This window comes from Ciconia boyciana, chromosome 9 (genome assembly GCF_034638445.1).
Source record: "Ciconia boyciana chromosome 9, ASM3463844v1, whole genome shotgun sequence".
NCBI lineage: Eukaryota > Metazoa > Chordata > Aves > Ciconiiformes > Ciconiidae > Ciconia > Ciconia boyciana.
In genome coordinates this window covers 35,788,752-35,804,987 of record NC_132942.1, presented here as the reverse complement: position 1 = coordinate 35,804,987, position 16,236 = coordinate 35,788,752, and the positions used below count along the sequence as shown (strand labels likewise).

At 51.0% G+C, this 16,236-nt stretch overlaps 1 protein-coding gene across 3 annotated transcripts in view; it reads left to right on the top strand.

Moving 5' to 3' along the window:
• Window positions 1-514: 514 nt before the first annotated feature.
• The window catches only part of WTIP (WT1 interacting protein), an 86,175-nt gene continuing 70,453 nt past the window's right edge, over window positions 515-16,236 (top strand). The window contains exons 1-2 of one of the 3 annotated variants that reach the window (XM_072873826.1): window positions 515-875; window positions 955-2,486. In XM_072873826.1, coding sequence (XP_072729927.1) covers window positions 1,004-2,486 — 1,483 coding nt within the window. In that variant the 5' untranslated portion in view covers window positions 515-875; window positions 955-1,003. Of the gene's footprint in view, window positions 2,487-16,236 lie in introns of all 3 variants that reach the window. The other 2 variants (XM_072873825.1, XM_072873827.1) reach the window with 2 other exon arrangements.

Below are 16,236 nucleotides of genomic sequence, written 5' to 3'. Positions count from 1 at the left end.
TTCCCGCGGCGGGACGAGGCCGCGGGTGCCGCCGGAAAGTTCCAGTCAGGGGCGAGAGCGGCGGAGCCCCCCCGGAAGGCGGGAACCCCCGGCGGTTGTTCAACGTCTCCCTCCCTGACAGACCCCCTCCGTGCGCGGCTTCCCTCAGGGCGCTCCTCCGAGCCCCCGGCTTCCCGCCCGGCGGCGGCCCGGGGCGCGGTGACAGCCCCACCGCCTCCCAGTCCGCGGCGAGCACCGGCACCGCCCGCCCGCCCGCCAGCCCCAGGCAGGGCTCGGTGAGCGCCGGCCGAGGAGGAGAGCGGGCGGCGCGGAGGGGAGCTGCCGGACCCGCCGCCGAGCAGCGCTGCTGCCGCCCTCTCCCTGACTGACTCGGTGAAAATCATTGTTTGGCTCCGGCATTAACTACATTCCAGCGGGACGCAGCGCCCAGTCTCCTTCCTCGCATTCCTGCCCCACACAAAGGAGTCCCTGCCTCACCGCGCCCCGCGCTCCGCTCGCCGCGCCGCAAAGCCCCTCCGGGCCGGCCGCCGCCTTCGCCCCCCGCCCGGGGGTGCGGGCCGGGCCGCGGCCCCGCCGCGGGGCGGCCGGCCGGGGGCGGCGGGGGCAGGGAGCCGCCGAGCGCAAATTCCTCCGCGCCGCGCGCCATTGACTGGACCGAGCAACTTATTTAAGGCTGGAAAGTGACACAGGGGCTCCTCGTCTCCGCTCGCCGCGCTCCGCCGGGCAGCCCCGCCGCACCGAGCCGAGCGCTGCGGCGCGGGGATGCCGCCGAGGTGACTGCCGCCTCGCCTGGTCGCCGCCGAGCAGTCCTCCGGAGAAGAAGCCGCGTCCCACCGCTGCCCCGCCAGGACCGCGGGAAGGGGCTTGCTTTTGGGGTGGGGTTTTTTTTTTTTTTTGGCTCCCCCCCCCCCCCCTTTCCCTTTTCTTTCTCTGCTCCGGGCTGTGCTTTCGCAGAGAGTTCGCCGTCCCTCCCCCGCCCCGCGCCGCCGGGCTCCGGCCGAGCATGGAGAAGTACGAGGAGGACATGGCACTGAAGGCCACCAAGTTCATGGAGGATCTGTCCCTCTACGAGCCCTGCCCGGAGGGTCCGTACAGCCGGGGCGGCCGCCGGGACCTGGCGCTGCACCCCGACCTGGAGGAGACCAAGCGGGTCATCGCCGCCCACATGACGGCGGAGCAGCGGGGCCGGAAGATGAACGGCACCGCCGCGCCGCCGCCGCCCGCCGAAGCCTTCCCCGCCGCCGCCCCCTGCGGCAAAGCCTACCCGCCCGCGGCGCCGGCCGCCCCGCTCCGCGCCGCCAACGGCCGCGCCGCCGCCGCCGAGCCGCCGCCGGCCGCGGGGCCGCCGTGCTGCGAGGAGGGGCTGTGCACCCGCTCCGAGGTGGCGCTGCCCTGCTACAGCGGCTTCGCCGACAAGGGCAAGCGCTACTCGGCCGAGGGCTACCGCTACGCCGCGGGCAGCCCCTACGAGGGCAGCTACGTGGCCAAGGGCGGCGGGCGGGCGGCCGGCGGCCCGGACGGCAAGTACGGCGCCGCCAGCCCGCGGGCCAGCCTGGCCGCCTCCTCGCCGGGCCCCGTCGCCGAGCACGGCAAGTTCTCCAGCCCGCGCTCCAGCCTGGGCGGCGCGGCCGCGCTGCCCTACGAGAAGTTCTCCAGCCCCCGCTCCAGCCTGGTGGTGCCCGGCCAGGAGAAGTACGGCAGCCCCCGCGCCAGCCTGGTGCAGTACGACGCCGGCGCCCTCAGCCCCCGCTCCAGCTACGCCAGCACGGCCAGCGACACCAGCAAGCACTCCAGCCCCCGCGCCAGCCTCACCAGCTACGACGGCGGCGGCGGCGGCAGCAAGCCCAGCAGCAACCGCACCAGCGGCATCAGCATGGGCTACGACCAGCGCCACGCCAGCCCCCGCTCCAGCACCGCCAGCCAGTACTCCTGCACCACCAGCCCCCGCTCCAGCTACTCGGACTCCAGGTACGGCCCGCCGGGCAGCGCCGAGCCGGAGGGGGCGGGCGGCGCCGGGCTTGCCCTGGCCAGCCCCCGCTCCAGCCTCTGCGGCCCCGAGGGCCGCGGCGCGGCGGGCGCCGCCGTGGTCAGCCCCCGCTCCAGCATCTCCAGCCAGAGCTCGCGGAGCTCCCGCGGCTCCATGAGCGCCTACCCCGAGCTGCAGCTGCCCTCGCCCCGCTCCTCCCTGCTGGGGCCCGGCCTACAGGAGGACGGCGCCGTGCCCGAGCTGGGGGACGTATACCACAAGATCCATGCCCAGTCCCCGCCGCGGCACGACCAGCAGCACCCGGCCGCCGCCCCCGAGGCGGCGCCCCCCTACGCCTACAGCCCGACCAAAGGCTCCGCTTCGGCTCCCAAATTCAAGCTCCCCTACCAGGTGACGCCGTGCCGGGAGAGCGGCCCCAGCCAGGCGGAGAGGCGGCTGGAGGCGCTGACGCTGGAGCTGGAGAAGGAGCTGGAGATGCACATGAAGAAGGAGTACTTCGGTGAGTGAGTCGCCGGGGTGGGGCGCGGGCGGCCGCGGGGCCGGAGGGGGCGAGCGGCTGAAGGGCGGTGGTGTGCGGGGCCTGCCTGGGGCCGGGTGGGTTTGGCTGTGGAGAAGGCGAGCGTGTGATGCCCAGGGCTGCTCGGGACCAGGTGCCTGCTAAAGCCCCGTATCGCCACGAATGCTGTCTGTCTAACTGGTGTCAGAAGTGCTTGTACCATAGCTCGTTCCTGGGGTTTGATCTCTCTCCCGTCTGTTCCTTAGGCAGTTTGCCAGGATGTGTGGCGCTTCCCCTTCCACGTGCGGATGGGAGAGTTGTCTGAGGTGTTAGAGAAGCTGTTTGTGCTGTTGTGGCTTACAGTGACTCTCGCTTACTTCCCTTCCTCTTGGGCTGCTGAAGTTTCGCTGATAACCTCCAGCATCTCTCAGACTGTGGCGTTTGTGATCGTGCTCTCAGGCCGTCTGTGATAAAAGTTATCAATGACGAGCGTGCCTGGTGAAGCAGTTTTTAGTGCCTCGTTCAGTAAAATCTTTGTGCTAGTTCAGAGGGCCTGTGGGAGCCCCGGCATTGTTTCTGCCCCACGAGGCGTCTGCTCAGCGTGCAAGGCTGGCGGGGGTCAGTGTCATCCCTGGGAGGGGAGTTTTTGGGAGAGGAGAGCCCTCTGTCCTTGCTGAGGCTAAATCAGCCTGTTGGTCGTCTCCTGAATTTCTGTTGATGTTTTATAGGACAAAAGTAACTTATTGAAATGAGCAACCACGTTTTGTAGTCACAGTAGTTAGGATTAAGCTCCTCTGTCTTTCTTAGTTTTGTACTGCGTGAAAAAGGCTAAAATGCCTTTGAAAGATGATCATGGAGCGTGCAAATACTGTCCTGTTTCTCCTGCATGGGGGACTGCAGATGAGCCGGGTGACTGCTGGCCCCGGGCAGCCCTAGGCAGCAGTTTGTTCCCTCCTTGAACGAGGAATGAGAGCTCTTGTGTTGGAGCTCCCAGCAGAGGAGAGAGAAGGAAGCCTAGGAAGATGAGGGCTGTGGATGAGCCAGTCCTCATCTGTGGCCTTTGAGGGGACAGTTATCTCTCTGCCTTTGTGTGCTGCCTGGGCACGGGGTAGAGGCTCCCTGATGGCGTGTGATTTCTGACAGACGCGAGCGTTGCTGAGGATGGAGACATGCATTACCTTGGTCGCCGATTAAAATATAAGGATTCAGACCGCTTATGGCACAGCATTAGTGTGCCCTGCATGGAAGGGAGGAGTTGTGGGGCTCCTTGCAAGCATCTGTGAGATGCTTGTAGTGAGACAGACCTGGGCTGATCAGCAGAGGTAGCTGAGCGAGCAGTACTCTCTCCTACAAGGAAAACCTTTCTGTGAACTGCAGTGGCAGAGTTTCTACAAGCTCTTGTGCCCAGACAAAGGAAACTGAATGCAGTGCTTACTGCCTCCCTCCATCCAACGTAGGGCTGAAAAGAAAGCTGATGGACATCCACTGCATCTTTTGCAGGGTCTGGCACAGTACTCCTCACCAGCTGAGTGACTCCAGCTGAGGACAACAGGTTCACTACTGAGTAGGTGTAGAAGCTGGATGGAAGGGCTCGTTAACACACTTAACTGCAAGAAATGTTTCCTTCAAAATTTCCATGGTATATGCTGCGAGATTGAGAAATAAGATGTATTCAGAGTAAGAAACAAGTTATAGCTGTCCTGAGCCTTTGAGAGGGGTTTCCAGTGGCCAGGGAAGCTGGATGTGCGATCAGGGACTCCAGGAGCAGCCCTGGGGAATCTGTGTTGTGAGTGAGTTTTTCTTATTTACAAGAATCTGACTGTTGCGAGTGTTACTACTTGCAGGTATCTTCTGTAGCATCGTGTTGCAGCATGCCCTAAACCTCGGCGGATGCATCCTATGTAGGATCAGCAGTAAGCTTGCGCCTTTATGCCTAGAGAGTGTACATACTAGCTGCTCTGTAGGTATTTGTTGTAGCAGCACAAAGAAGCGCTGCTGTGGCTTGCACCCTGGAAGCAGATGAAACCCAGAAAACTGAGGTGCTTTAAAAGAAAGTTGATTTCTGTGCGTTGTAGAGGTTTTGATAAATTCTGGTGGGCTTGATCCTGTATTTCTGGCTCAGATTACGCATGGAGGCAAATGCTGAGCTTTGGCTGAGCAAGTGCACGAGAGGTTGGCAGGGACGATTGCAGGCTGATGGGTCAGAGACAAGGAGGGCGAGGACAGGATGCAGAGAAGTCTGCTATTTAGTTTGACTTACCTGAGAGGGTCTTAAACAAGGTTAATAAAGGAAAGCAAGGAGAAATGCACTGATTTGCATAGCAGTTAGCACATACTACAGCTGAAGTCTTTGCTTGCATTCACTCCCTTAGTGCTGGTGTCTGGCACATTCTGAAGGCAGTCGCCGGGTGTTCTGTGATGCCCGTGGAAAACAGAAGTGTTAAGCCAATAGTCTAACAAGGTAGAGGGAACAGAGGAGATGGTTTAGTGCTCCTTGATTAGATGAACTCAATTGTCTAGTGAGTAAATGCTTATATGAGGACACTGGTAATTTTACTGTGTTCTGTGCCGCCCCCCCCCCCCCCCCCCCCAAAAAAAAAAAAAACACCAAAAAAACCCCACCACAAACAAAACCCACACCAAAACCCTGAAAAATTGAGCAGTGTGTTCTTTTGAAACTGAGGTCAAGTGACTAACCAGTCCTGTTTGGAGGAGCAACAACTCTACCCTACCTTCATTCTATTTGTGGGTCAGTTTGAGTGTTCCCCTTACTGTGCTTGTGCTGGCAGTCCCTGGCTGCTCTTCCACACCTCACTGCTCTGCTTCAGGAGGAACCTGCAGTCTGGGGCAGATACAGACGTGATGGAGGACATGTGCAGGGTCTGAACATCAGAGAGGCTCCAGGGGAGCCAAGCAGCATGCAGCCTGCCAGGTCTGGGGGACTGACAGCCATCTGCCCATTTTGGTATGAATGGCTCTGAGCAGTGTTGTGCTGGGAGCTTGGCTTTACTGCCTCACCTTCTCCATCCTCCCCTTTCTTCTGGCAGGCTTCAGTGCATCTGTAGAGAGGAGGAAACGCCCTTCCGCAGTTGGTTTGATCTGACTGAAGATGACAGTGCCGCAAAAGGAGTGCTCTGCATCTGCCCTACCCCCAGTTGCACAGCTGAGAGGTAGCACCCTGCCACTTCCAAGTGCTCCCACCAGCACATTGCAGCCACATGGCGCTCATTGATCTTACAGAAAATAAAGCCTGCAGAGAAGGAAGGGGAGAGGAAGGGTTGTTTTGGGCTGGATTGGTGAGCTGCTCCAATTCATCCCTGTTGATGAGGTGGCTGGAGCTGACCCAAGGGAGAGGGTGCAGACAGAGGGCTCTGGGAGGCTGAGACTGTTGCTTTGGCAGCAGCCTGCAGTTGCATTGGGTAAAGCTGTGAGAATTCACAGCTGTTTCCTATGCAACCCCTGCCCAAACTGCTTCATCCTCAACCCTCTGAGACCCCCTGTCTGTCCCTTATCGAGGTACTGACAGTTTACTAAATGTGCTCAGTTTAGTGGCAGATGCTGAGAAGAGGGGTAATAAAAAAAGTACTTTCACTCACTTTCATAACTGTTCTCAGCTGAGCATTTGTATGTGATGAGGTGAATTGTCAAAGTTGTGTTTCAGGGATGTTTTAAATTGAATGTGCATCCTCAGGGGTCAACAAGACATTTGTGGGTGTTGGGAAGTCACCAGCTCAGGTGCTGGCTTAAATTCTATTTACTTTGCAGAATTCTTCAGTCTGATGTCTAGGTGTTGAAAAAGACAGTTTAAAGCAAAAATTGGATTTTGGCATGCTCATCCAAGTCAAAGCAGTCCCTGTGGGACTGACTGTAAACCTACGGCTTGTCATCTACTGGGCAGGGAAATGTCATTGTGTTGAACAGTCATGCTGATTTGGCTGTTGTTTTTGAACAAGATCTCTTTGTATGTCCTGTAGCTCCACCGGTGTGTTGTCAGAAATGGAAGGAGAGTCGATGGAAGGGCGCAGGCAGCAATCTTGCGCTCCTGGCAGCCCCTGCTGTGCTACAGCCGTCACCCAACAAGGGCTGTCTGCTCATCTTGGTCAGGGTGGTGGGATCCAGTGCAAGAAGTGACTTACTTGTCTCACGGTCTTGAACTAAAGGGAGATGGAAAAGGCACCGTGAGACTAGGGAAGCGGGGGGGAGTGCAGATTACTTCCTGCCTGTGCAAAGTCTAGAGAGAGACAAGCAAGTTTGCAATCTTGCTGGCGTCCTTTGACACGCCTGTGCAGTGCCCTTTGTGAAGGTGCTTTTCCCCATCTCTGCACATTGAGTGTCTTCTCCACCTCTTGCTGCCACCTCACACCCGTATCTCTCGCATCTGATATGCAGAATACAGCAAGTTCATACCACATGTGGTACTCCTCAATGAGAAACAAGCGGTCCTGTCACGGAAAGCTGTCACCTTTTTTGTCTTCCACAGGCACCTTTGTCTGACCCTTCTCCACCCTGAGGGAAATGGCCCCTTTCTCAGTACCCTGTAGGAGGTTTACCAAGCGAAGCAGGGGTCGGTTGATGTCTCAGAATGAGACACAAAGTCTGGATTCTGTTAGTAACTGTATCATCTGTCTAGCAAAAGCCTGTTCTTACCGTAGCAAGTAGGCTTGACTTTTGAGAGCTCCTGGATCTTTCCAGAAAGCCATCCAGTAGTAACAGCACATGTTTTTTGGAGCACCACCAAGAAATGCTGCTAACATCCTGTTGAAAAGTGCTTGGTCTGGTAGGTAGGTGTGGGGAAGAAATAGATCCCTAGACCCATTCAGGTCTTTCTGCCCTTTATATACATATAGTCATCCATGCAAATATGTTTCTCTGCATTGAGAAATCCTGCTGGCATTGCAGGATTGGCTTTTGGGCCCTACAGTGTGCTTGTGAGTTCAGAGTTGCATGTTCATGTTTCTTTTGTGTGTGCAGGTTGATGTGACAGAAGGGTGTATATACAAGTGTGATCAAAAGTAAGACAGATAACAATGGTAAGTCCCTAGAAGCTGCATTGTTTAAAGATGAAATTTGAAAATCTGAATAAAATTTAGGTGAGCTTGCAGTTAGTGACCAGACTTGAGATATTTGCTAAAGTCTTGTTTTCTGTCTTATGATTTCCTGAAGCTTCCTTTGTGAAATATTAGATCTTTCCTATTTCCATCATAATAGAGGTAAGGGTTGATACATCATACTGTTTCTGGAAATAAGCAAAGATTTATTGTCTGGGAATGACTTTGTATTTCTCTTTATCTGGGCCTAGAAATCCTTTCAGCTTTGATAAGCAGCAGAGATCCTTCAGCCTTTGCAGATGAAAAATAATGTCTCTTCCGTCAGATTTGAGCCTTTAATAGGCAAACATCTAAATAGAAATAAACTTACATGGTGTGGTCTCCTGAAATGTTCAAACAGGTCATGTAGTTCAGAGTTCGGTTTTGCTGATCTCCCAGTTACAGCTGGAAAATATATTGCTGAAACTGATTTGAGAGTGGTCAGGCTTTTTTAGCTGAAATGCAAGAAAGCCCTCAAAAACAGGGTCAGAAGAGGGAGGTGTGTGTTCACTGGAGAAGGTGCAAGAAGAGCTGCAGTGGGAGATGCTGGGGTATGTGTGAATTAGCATCATCCTGGTCGCTTGCAGCTACCAGGAGCCTGCCCTCCTGTCATGGATCCTACGCTGAGACAACAGGCAGTGCAGACTGCGTGTGTGTGAAGGGGAGAGTGAATGGTGCTGCTGCGTGAGCCTGGGTGCATGACAGTAGTGGAGAGGGAAAGAGAGTGAATGATGGGCTGAATGAGTCAAGAAAGTAGTGATAAATAGTGATGGGGAAAGCCTGGAGCTGGAGGGTCATCCAAGGGAGGAAGGAGTAGGAGGGTGTAGGGAGATAATGTATAAAGAATTCAAGACAACAAAGAGGGATGCAAAAAATAAGCTTGATAACGCAAGTCAACAGAGCTGGAAAAAATAATTCTTTTTTTGTCTGATGTATGAAATGTCCTAGGAAGGATGTGGGAGTGGTTCTAGATGGCTTCTTGCAGTCCCTGCTAGCCATGCACATGCTTGTGAGTCTCCCTGAAGTTGGGAAGTGATAAACCATGTCATATGTAATAACAGGAGGGGAGATGTGGAATATAAGTGTGTTTATATTTTATTAAGTACTAGATGCATGTAACATACAATTAAAATTAAATGGAAATTTGGGCAACTACAACTTGCACGGAAGCATGTGTTATGAATGGGGACAACTGTTTTCTTACCTTCAGTTGCAGGAAACTTGACTGTGAACAGGGGTATTATTTGATGGTGAATGTTTTTTGCTTGGTTTTGTTGTTCATGCTTTTACTCTTGAGTTCTCTCTTCACTGTTATAAAAGCACTGTGTGCAGAGGGAGGTGGTGACTTCCAAAGAACTGCCACGCATTTTATTACGGCTACCACAGGTGAGGTTTCTGATACAGAGGTTTGGATGTGTAATACAAGAGTTGGCATAGACATATGCACTGCTGTGGTGTAGTAACTCCTGGTTTAATTGTTACCCTTTCCTGCTGCCTTAGGGTTTGGGAAATGTACCCATGTGCGTGCCCCTGTGAACGTACCTGGTTGCTTTTGAGCCGCAGGGCAATGCAGCAACGTGCCAAGGGGGAGGGAAGGGACGAGCTACCCCACTCTGTGGGCCTGAAGTAAAGGGGATCGTTTACATGCAAAATGTGTGTGGAGAAGGAAGTTTCTTTCCACCTGTCTCAAAGAGTCTGTGTCCTTGTGGAAAGGATACTGGTTTGCAAGGGTTGAGTGGAGCCTGTGTTGCAGTTTGCTTTGGTTTGGAGCATGCTGTGCCCCACTGATTGCAGAGCCACAGCGCTGCTGTGTGAAACGCTGAGCAATTCATTATGTCTGGTCGTTTTTTAGGGCTGTCACAAGCTCCAGGCCAGGACTGTATTGCATTCCTCAAGTAAGAGGCTCTCAAATTCTCAGAAGTAACGTCGGGCTTTAAAACCCACTCCCCTCCCCAACCCAAAAACCCAATCAAGTATGCCATCTTAGGGGGGTCAGGGAGACATGCTAAGCAAGATTCGAAGTAAAAAAACTGTTCCTCTAGTGGAGTTTAACTTGTATTGGCAGCTGTTTACCTAGCCTCTGTGCCTGATCCTCCACAAAGATTTATGTGTGCGAATGTCCCAGTTGGATGTTAAATCATGCACTGGAAATTCGTATATGGTGGCGTGTGAATTGGGAGTAAATTGTTTAATGGATTCTGTGGCTGCTGTATTTTGCAGAGTAGAAACATGACCCATTGTGAAGGAACAGGTAACTGTCAAAGCAGCTGTAGTTATGTGACTGAAGTTGATTCTTCTTAGTGGAAAATTTCCCTGAAGTTGTATCATTTTTACATTGAAAAGGTGTAAATGATACAACTTTGTGTGCTCCTGCTGATGGCTTGGTGGCAGCAGCAAAGATACCAGTCTAGGCTGAAATCCTTAATATCTATGGTTAATAAATTAGGATACAAATGTCTCTGTTACAGCCATACATACAGTGGATATTGGATATTTAGAAAGCCTTCTCAAAGCAAGAGAATTTGCCAAATACCAAAATGATTATTAAAAAAAAAAAGAAGGAAAAAATCTGGCAAAGTAATTTTCAGATGTTTAAAAGAGTTATTCATCAATGGAAAGGAAATAAAACAGCAGCAATAAGCCAAGCAGTTTTACTAAAACAAAAAATATTTTGCAGAAGTGTAGTAAGCTCTGAGCTTGGCCTCCTACCTACATCATATGTCCCAAAAGCTATCACAGGACAGTGCTTCACAGCATGTTGGCAGTTATGGTCTGGGGTTTTCCTCAGCAGCGCCTGGAGCCCCACGGCGTTGCAGGGGCATCTCCTTTATCCCGGACCCAGCTTGGGCACCGGCAGAGGATGTAATCCTGCGCTGCTGTCCAGCGATGGCTACCTGGGCAGCTGTCCTTGTTGGGGTGAAGGTGTTGGGATCCTGCAGGACCCCACTCCCCAGGTCCCCTGCCCCGCTGGTGGGGGAGGAGGTGGAGCCACCCCTATGGTGTCTCAGAGTCTGTGCTTTGTCTCGCAGCCTGCCGAAGTGGAGCGGTTCTGTTGTTGGCATTAGTTGTGTCCAAAATAATTTCTTATTTTGTGGCTGGAGAAACTAGGTGTCTCTTAGAGTGTAATGTGGCATTTGATTTTTATGCCTATCCTGGACAAAGTGCCTCCTCTCTGACAGGGCTGGGAATGTACAATATAAAGCAAAACTGAAGCAGCAAAAAGGAAGAAATGCAGGAATGTGCACAGTGTCTGTAAGTTTTATTACGAGCTTTAAAAGGCGCATTTTGGAGGGCTGCGTTCAACTGCCTGAAAGGTTCAAGTCCTGACAGGACGGAGGTACCTGAGGCTGTGATGTGGCATTGCTTGGAGATGCTCCAGAGGCATGATGGCTCCCGAAGCTGGTAGCAGGATTCCTGTTGGCTCGTTTGGGAGCAGGACCAGCCTTCAGCTCTTAACAAAATTAGCAGATGTGCTAATGATTGACCAATAAATGTTTGGCTGGATTTTTATGTGATTTTTCACTGTGCCTGTGTGGATGCTGTCTCTGGAAGTGGATTTTGTCCCTTTTTTCTACATTGGAGCAGATATTTCTGTTGTGTGGTATGTGTTATCTCTTTCTATTAACCTCACTGTGTTGTTTTAACTCCCTATCAGCATAGCCTTGTTTGTAACTGTGCTGTGAGACAGAGGAGCACGAGAAAACAGCCAAGTAAGTCATATATCTCTTCCAGCTGGAGTATTTCACATTGTGTGAAACTTCATTCCTTGTTTTTTGGAGCAGTTTTACTAAATCTCTAATGTCACATTTATGTGTTCCAGCAAACTTTTAAGAAAAGGCCTATGACTCATTAAGGAAAAAAACCCCAGCACCCCATAGCAAACACTCATTTAATGCTCAGCTGAGAACTACTGTGCATATAAAACATGTAAGAGGTTACACGGGGGACTCAGCTGGGTGTAAGGATTTATTGCTAGTAACACCTATTTCCGAATTTGAGATGCTGGAAAAGTTCCTCTCAGCAGGTTTTTCGCTAAAACCTGTAGACAGTTGGATTTAAACCTCTGTGTTGCTGGGGTTGTGGTGGTGCATGTGTGCTGGCAAGTGCAGCTCAGCCGTTGTCTCACCCAGCATGGCTGCGAGCCCTGACCCTCCCTGCTGCTGAGAGAAGGGGGCAACAGTGGCAGCTACTGTGTGACCTGGAAAAAGGGGTATATTGGACTGATGTGGTTGGTGCTGCCCGTTGGGATTGGGCTAGCATGGGGTCTGCCGATGGGTGCTGCATGCTGCAGGTATGCTTAGTTTCTCCTGTGATGAGTTTTTGGGAGCTGAGGTACCTAACACAGAATTGAGTTCCTCCAAGTGCCAGGGATGAGAAATCAAATTACTTTGAAGAGGAATGTGATCGGGTTGGAATAACAACACAAATACTTATTGCTCAATTTGGGAGAGATGGTTAATTCTAAAGTCTTTAATTGCAGGCAGCAGCACTGAAATGCATCTAGCTTGCTGTGAGGGTGAATGTATTTGTGAATATTGGGAGAAGTGCAGGGAAAGCAGTGTGCAAACATAAAGAATATTAATACCACATTGTCATGAAATAGCCAGGGATTGGATCAAATGGACAATGAAGAGGCATTTAATAGGTTACAAAAGGTCATGTCGAGCTATATACCATTGCTCTTTTAAAGAATTTGGCTGAACAAGGCTCATTTCAGTTCAGAACATATTTATAGTTTTTGTGAAAAGTAGATAGCTATTGTGGAAGAACTGCTGGGGACTCTCAGATGTTTTCCTGGCCATCGAAACATTTAATTGGTGAACTGTTTCACTTGCAACACCGCAGAACTTCTGGAAAGTGAAAACAAGATGTTTTCTCCCTTTTAATGTGGCCACTTGAAAAAATTAGAACATTTCAAAGTTAAAAGAAAGAGAAACAAAAAGCCATTCCTAAATGCAGTTTGACAGTTGTGCATATTTAGATGCTTCAGCTTGCTTGGATCATATTTCCTGTGGTCCGTGGAGACCCTGTGGCCTCTCCCAGGCATGGGAAATACCCTTTTGTTCTGCTGGTCATTGCATAAACCTTTCCCCTGTGCTGCAAGCTGGGGAGCTTGCGTATCCAAGCATATGCAGTGCAGGGAACTGGGATCCCGTAAGTAAAGCTCCTGAGCTTCAAAGTTGGGTGGTTCTGCTGTACTTTCTCCATATCCTTCAATGTTACCTCTGTGCTGGCAGTCCCAGCCTGTGGGATTTCAGGGAGCATTGGGTAAGGCCAGTCCTGAACGTGAGTTCTTGGTTGGGTCAGTGTGGTGTGCTGTTGAACTTGAAACACAAGGCCAGGCAACTGTTTGTGGATGTCCCAAATTTAAATGTGCGTAACTTGAGGTTCATTTTTGTGGGGGGGGCTTTGCGCGTGCAAAACTGCAGCATGCATGCAGGGAGTAGTTGGTTGGAAACCTTTGTTAGAAAGGGATTTCTAACAAGGTGGGGAGAAGTGTGATTTTTTCTTTTTTTTTTTTTTTAACTGTAGTAAATCAAGTACTGGCCTGACTGAATTGAGACAGCTGAGGTCTCTGCTGCTGTTGCTTGATTCTGTTTTCCTGGCCTCGCAGATATGACATTGCCTTCGGTAGCATTAGAGAAGGATCTTGGTTTTGTGTTCTGTCTTTGTTCCTGGTGTGAAATTCCTACTAAATCCATTTGTTTGGGCCAGATGTTGAATGATTGGAAAATAATCACTGGGGGAATGGTTCTGAGTAAGGGGATAGTGAATAGACTTTGCCACTTATCCATGGCTTCCTCTGCTCAAAAAAGTCTTCTCACCTGGCCATGTGCTACTGTCTGCTCCCCTGCCTGTTCTTGTCATTGACGTGAAACGCAGCAGGATTAGACCCATGGTCTCTGTGGACTGTCTCACCTGTCACTCATCTTTCCACCTCTCCATAACTAAGTTAGTTCAAAGAGGATGTTGATTTTTGGTTTTGTTTGTTTGGGTGTTGTTTTTTTTAAGGGGGAAAAGAAAAAAGAGAAAAAAGCAGAAGCACCAAAATATATTGGAGCCCAACATCAGCTGAGACAAAACAACTGTTTATACCAGGCAGCGGAAAGAGCTATAATTGGTAAAATGTTGCATCTCTCAATGTTTCTCTCTGTGTTGTGGCAGTTGCCATGCTGTTAACCTTGAGCATCCCAGTTCCTGGGTGTAGATGGGGGAAACAGGTAATTCCTCAAGGGACAAGGCTGAAGTTTTGATGAACGGCTAATAACTTTGTTGCAGCTCTTTTTTTGCCAAGCAGTTATGTGAAAATTCTCTGCAATTGGTGGGTTGCCCACTTTTAATCAAAGCCATACTTCCCAGATCTAAACACTCAATAGAAAACAGAACTGCACAACAATCAAGTGTGTTAGAGTCCAGATTTTGAGCTGGTTTGAGAAATAAGCATGTAATTTTCTGAAGTGTAGGTCAGTAGCTGGTCTTCTTAGAAAGTGTGTTGGCTTGTTCTACCTGTTCCCGGCTAGAGCAGGGCTGAGCCTCTGCAGTCCAGCCCTGTAAAGTAGCAGTGGCTCACAGCAAGTGATGCGCTTGCTCTGGTGGAAGACCCCTGTGGCTCAGGTGCAGACATTGGTGACTTAACTCAGGAAAAAAAACCTCAAGGCATCTCAAAATAAAATCCGTACAAGGTATTAACTAATTAAATTTTTATTTAGAAAATGGAACACTTATCTGATAAATCCAGACCTCCCTCATTCATGACAGTCCTGTTTAGGTCACAGGGGCATGTTTGACTTGTTTCTGACAGCTTGGAGTAATCTCTAGTTGTTTTTATTACACCACAGAGATCAGGGAATGAGTAAATTTACATCTGTGTTTTACCCTTGCCATGTTTCTCTGCCTGGTCTGCCTGGCCGCCTCTGTACCTCCCAGGATGTATCCACCGTGGAGCTGTTGGGTATATGGCTGCTTTGTGCTTTGGCTGTAAAAGCAATGTGCAGTTTGCCTGGGAACTTCATATCTTGACAGATAGACACCAATTTCCTGCAAATTATGATGTAAATAACAGAGCAGGTGGAGTTAATGGTGTGAAAGAGGGCTATAATGCTCTTTGAAGTCCTGCTGACCTCTTTCAGCTTGTACAAAGCCAGCTATTGGCCTTGAGTTCCCAAGTCACTCTGCTTGCTTGCAGGAAGACACCGTGGGTTAACGGAAGATGTGTGTGAATCCTAGGAAAGCTCCTTGTTGCAGAAGCTGATCCCTCTGTCTCTGGGCACTGAAGTGTCAGTGTGAAGAGACTAGATCCAGAGACTGAACCTGACTTTTCCGTGCATGTGATTTTGGCAGGGTGGGGTAGAGGTTGTGTCCAGAAGTGGAGTTCTGCATCTTCTGCTTTTCCTCTCCTTGTCATCTTCTGCCCAGAACAGAATTCACTTAAAGGTATCAAGACCTAAACCTGGAGAGGATGTAGAGAGCAGAGGAACGGGTACAGACATGGCTGATGCATGTGCCACCCGTTGCCTCTGATCTGCAGGTGGTTATAGAGAGCACCCTGACGCTGTGTGTGCTGTGGATTAAGTGCTCTGGGCTCTGGATACTGTTGCCATTTTTTTTTCCTTTGGTTGCCTTTTTTGCAGCAAAATAATAGGTCCTGCTTATTGATACTTAATGTTTTTTCCTGAAATTTTGGTGGCCATCAGGTGTTGTCTCAGATGCAGTTTTACAAACAGTTAGAAAAAAGCTTGCTGTTTTGCTTGGCCTGGAAGGAGAATATCCCAGTCTTATTTCTGTATGTTAGTTTTGAGGGAGACTTTCCTGTACAAGGTTGGTGAGAATGGCTGTGCCGGCAGGTGTTGCCTGGTCTTGGAGAGTGGTGCGGAGCTTCCTGGCAGCCACACAAGCAACACCTGCAAAGCAGGTCACTGCTCAATTCAGAGAGAGGAAAAAAATCAAATCCACAGCAGGTTTGGGCTTGGAGCTTTGAACACAGCAGCGGGCAGGCGCAAGGCAAGGTTTGCCCCTTGCTGTAGTTTCTGGCAGAGTGGAGGCATGGCAATTCACTTGCCAAATCCCACATTGCCCTAGAGTTTCAGAGGGCCCTTGTGCCGTGGGGTGGAAGGACTCAGGAGTGCCAGACCACGCTCTTTCAAAAAACAAAACCAAAAAACCTTCCTGACCTGTTAGGAAAAGGGGAATAGAGAAGAGGTAGCTTGGGTTAGGCTTAAACAGCCTTGCATACTGTGTAAGAGCAAACTGATGTTACTCTTTTGGGAAAAGGCTTTCTCAGCCCCTGTTCCACACCTGGAAGGAATTCAGGCCAATGAAGAACCAGCCCAGAAAGAGGTGATGCCCAGAGGCTGATGTGCATTTATTCACAAAGAAAATACTTTGAAGATGCTCCAAGTGCAGACTTGCAAATCAGCTTCCTGGTGTGCCAAGTGTGTGAAGCTCTGCCTTTCTCTGCTGCTGCCTCTGCTCCCCACCTTGCAGGGGCTTTGCCTGGCTTCCCCATGGGGTGGTGGGAGTGATGATGGGCAGGAGCAGCTTGAACCCGTCTGGCTGCAGCGGTGGCCTGGCTCTGTCTGGGCACCCCATCTCACTTGTGTCCATCTAATTTATTTCTGTAGCTCATGAAAGAAAAAAAAACAAACCACAAAACACGCTAGCTCCTG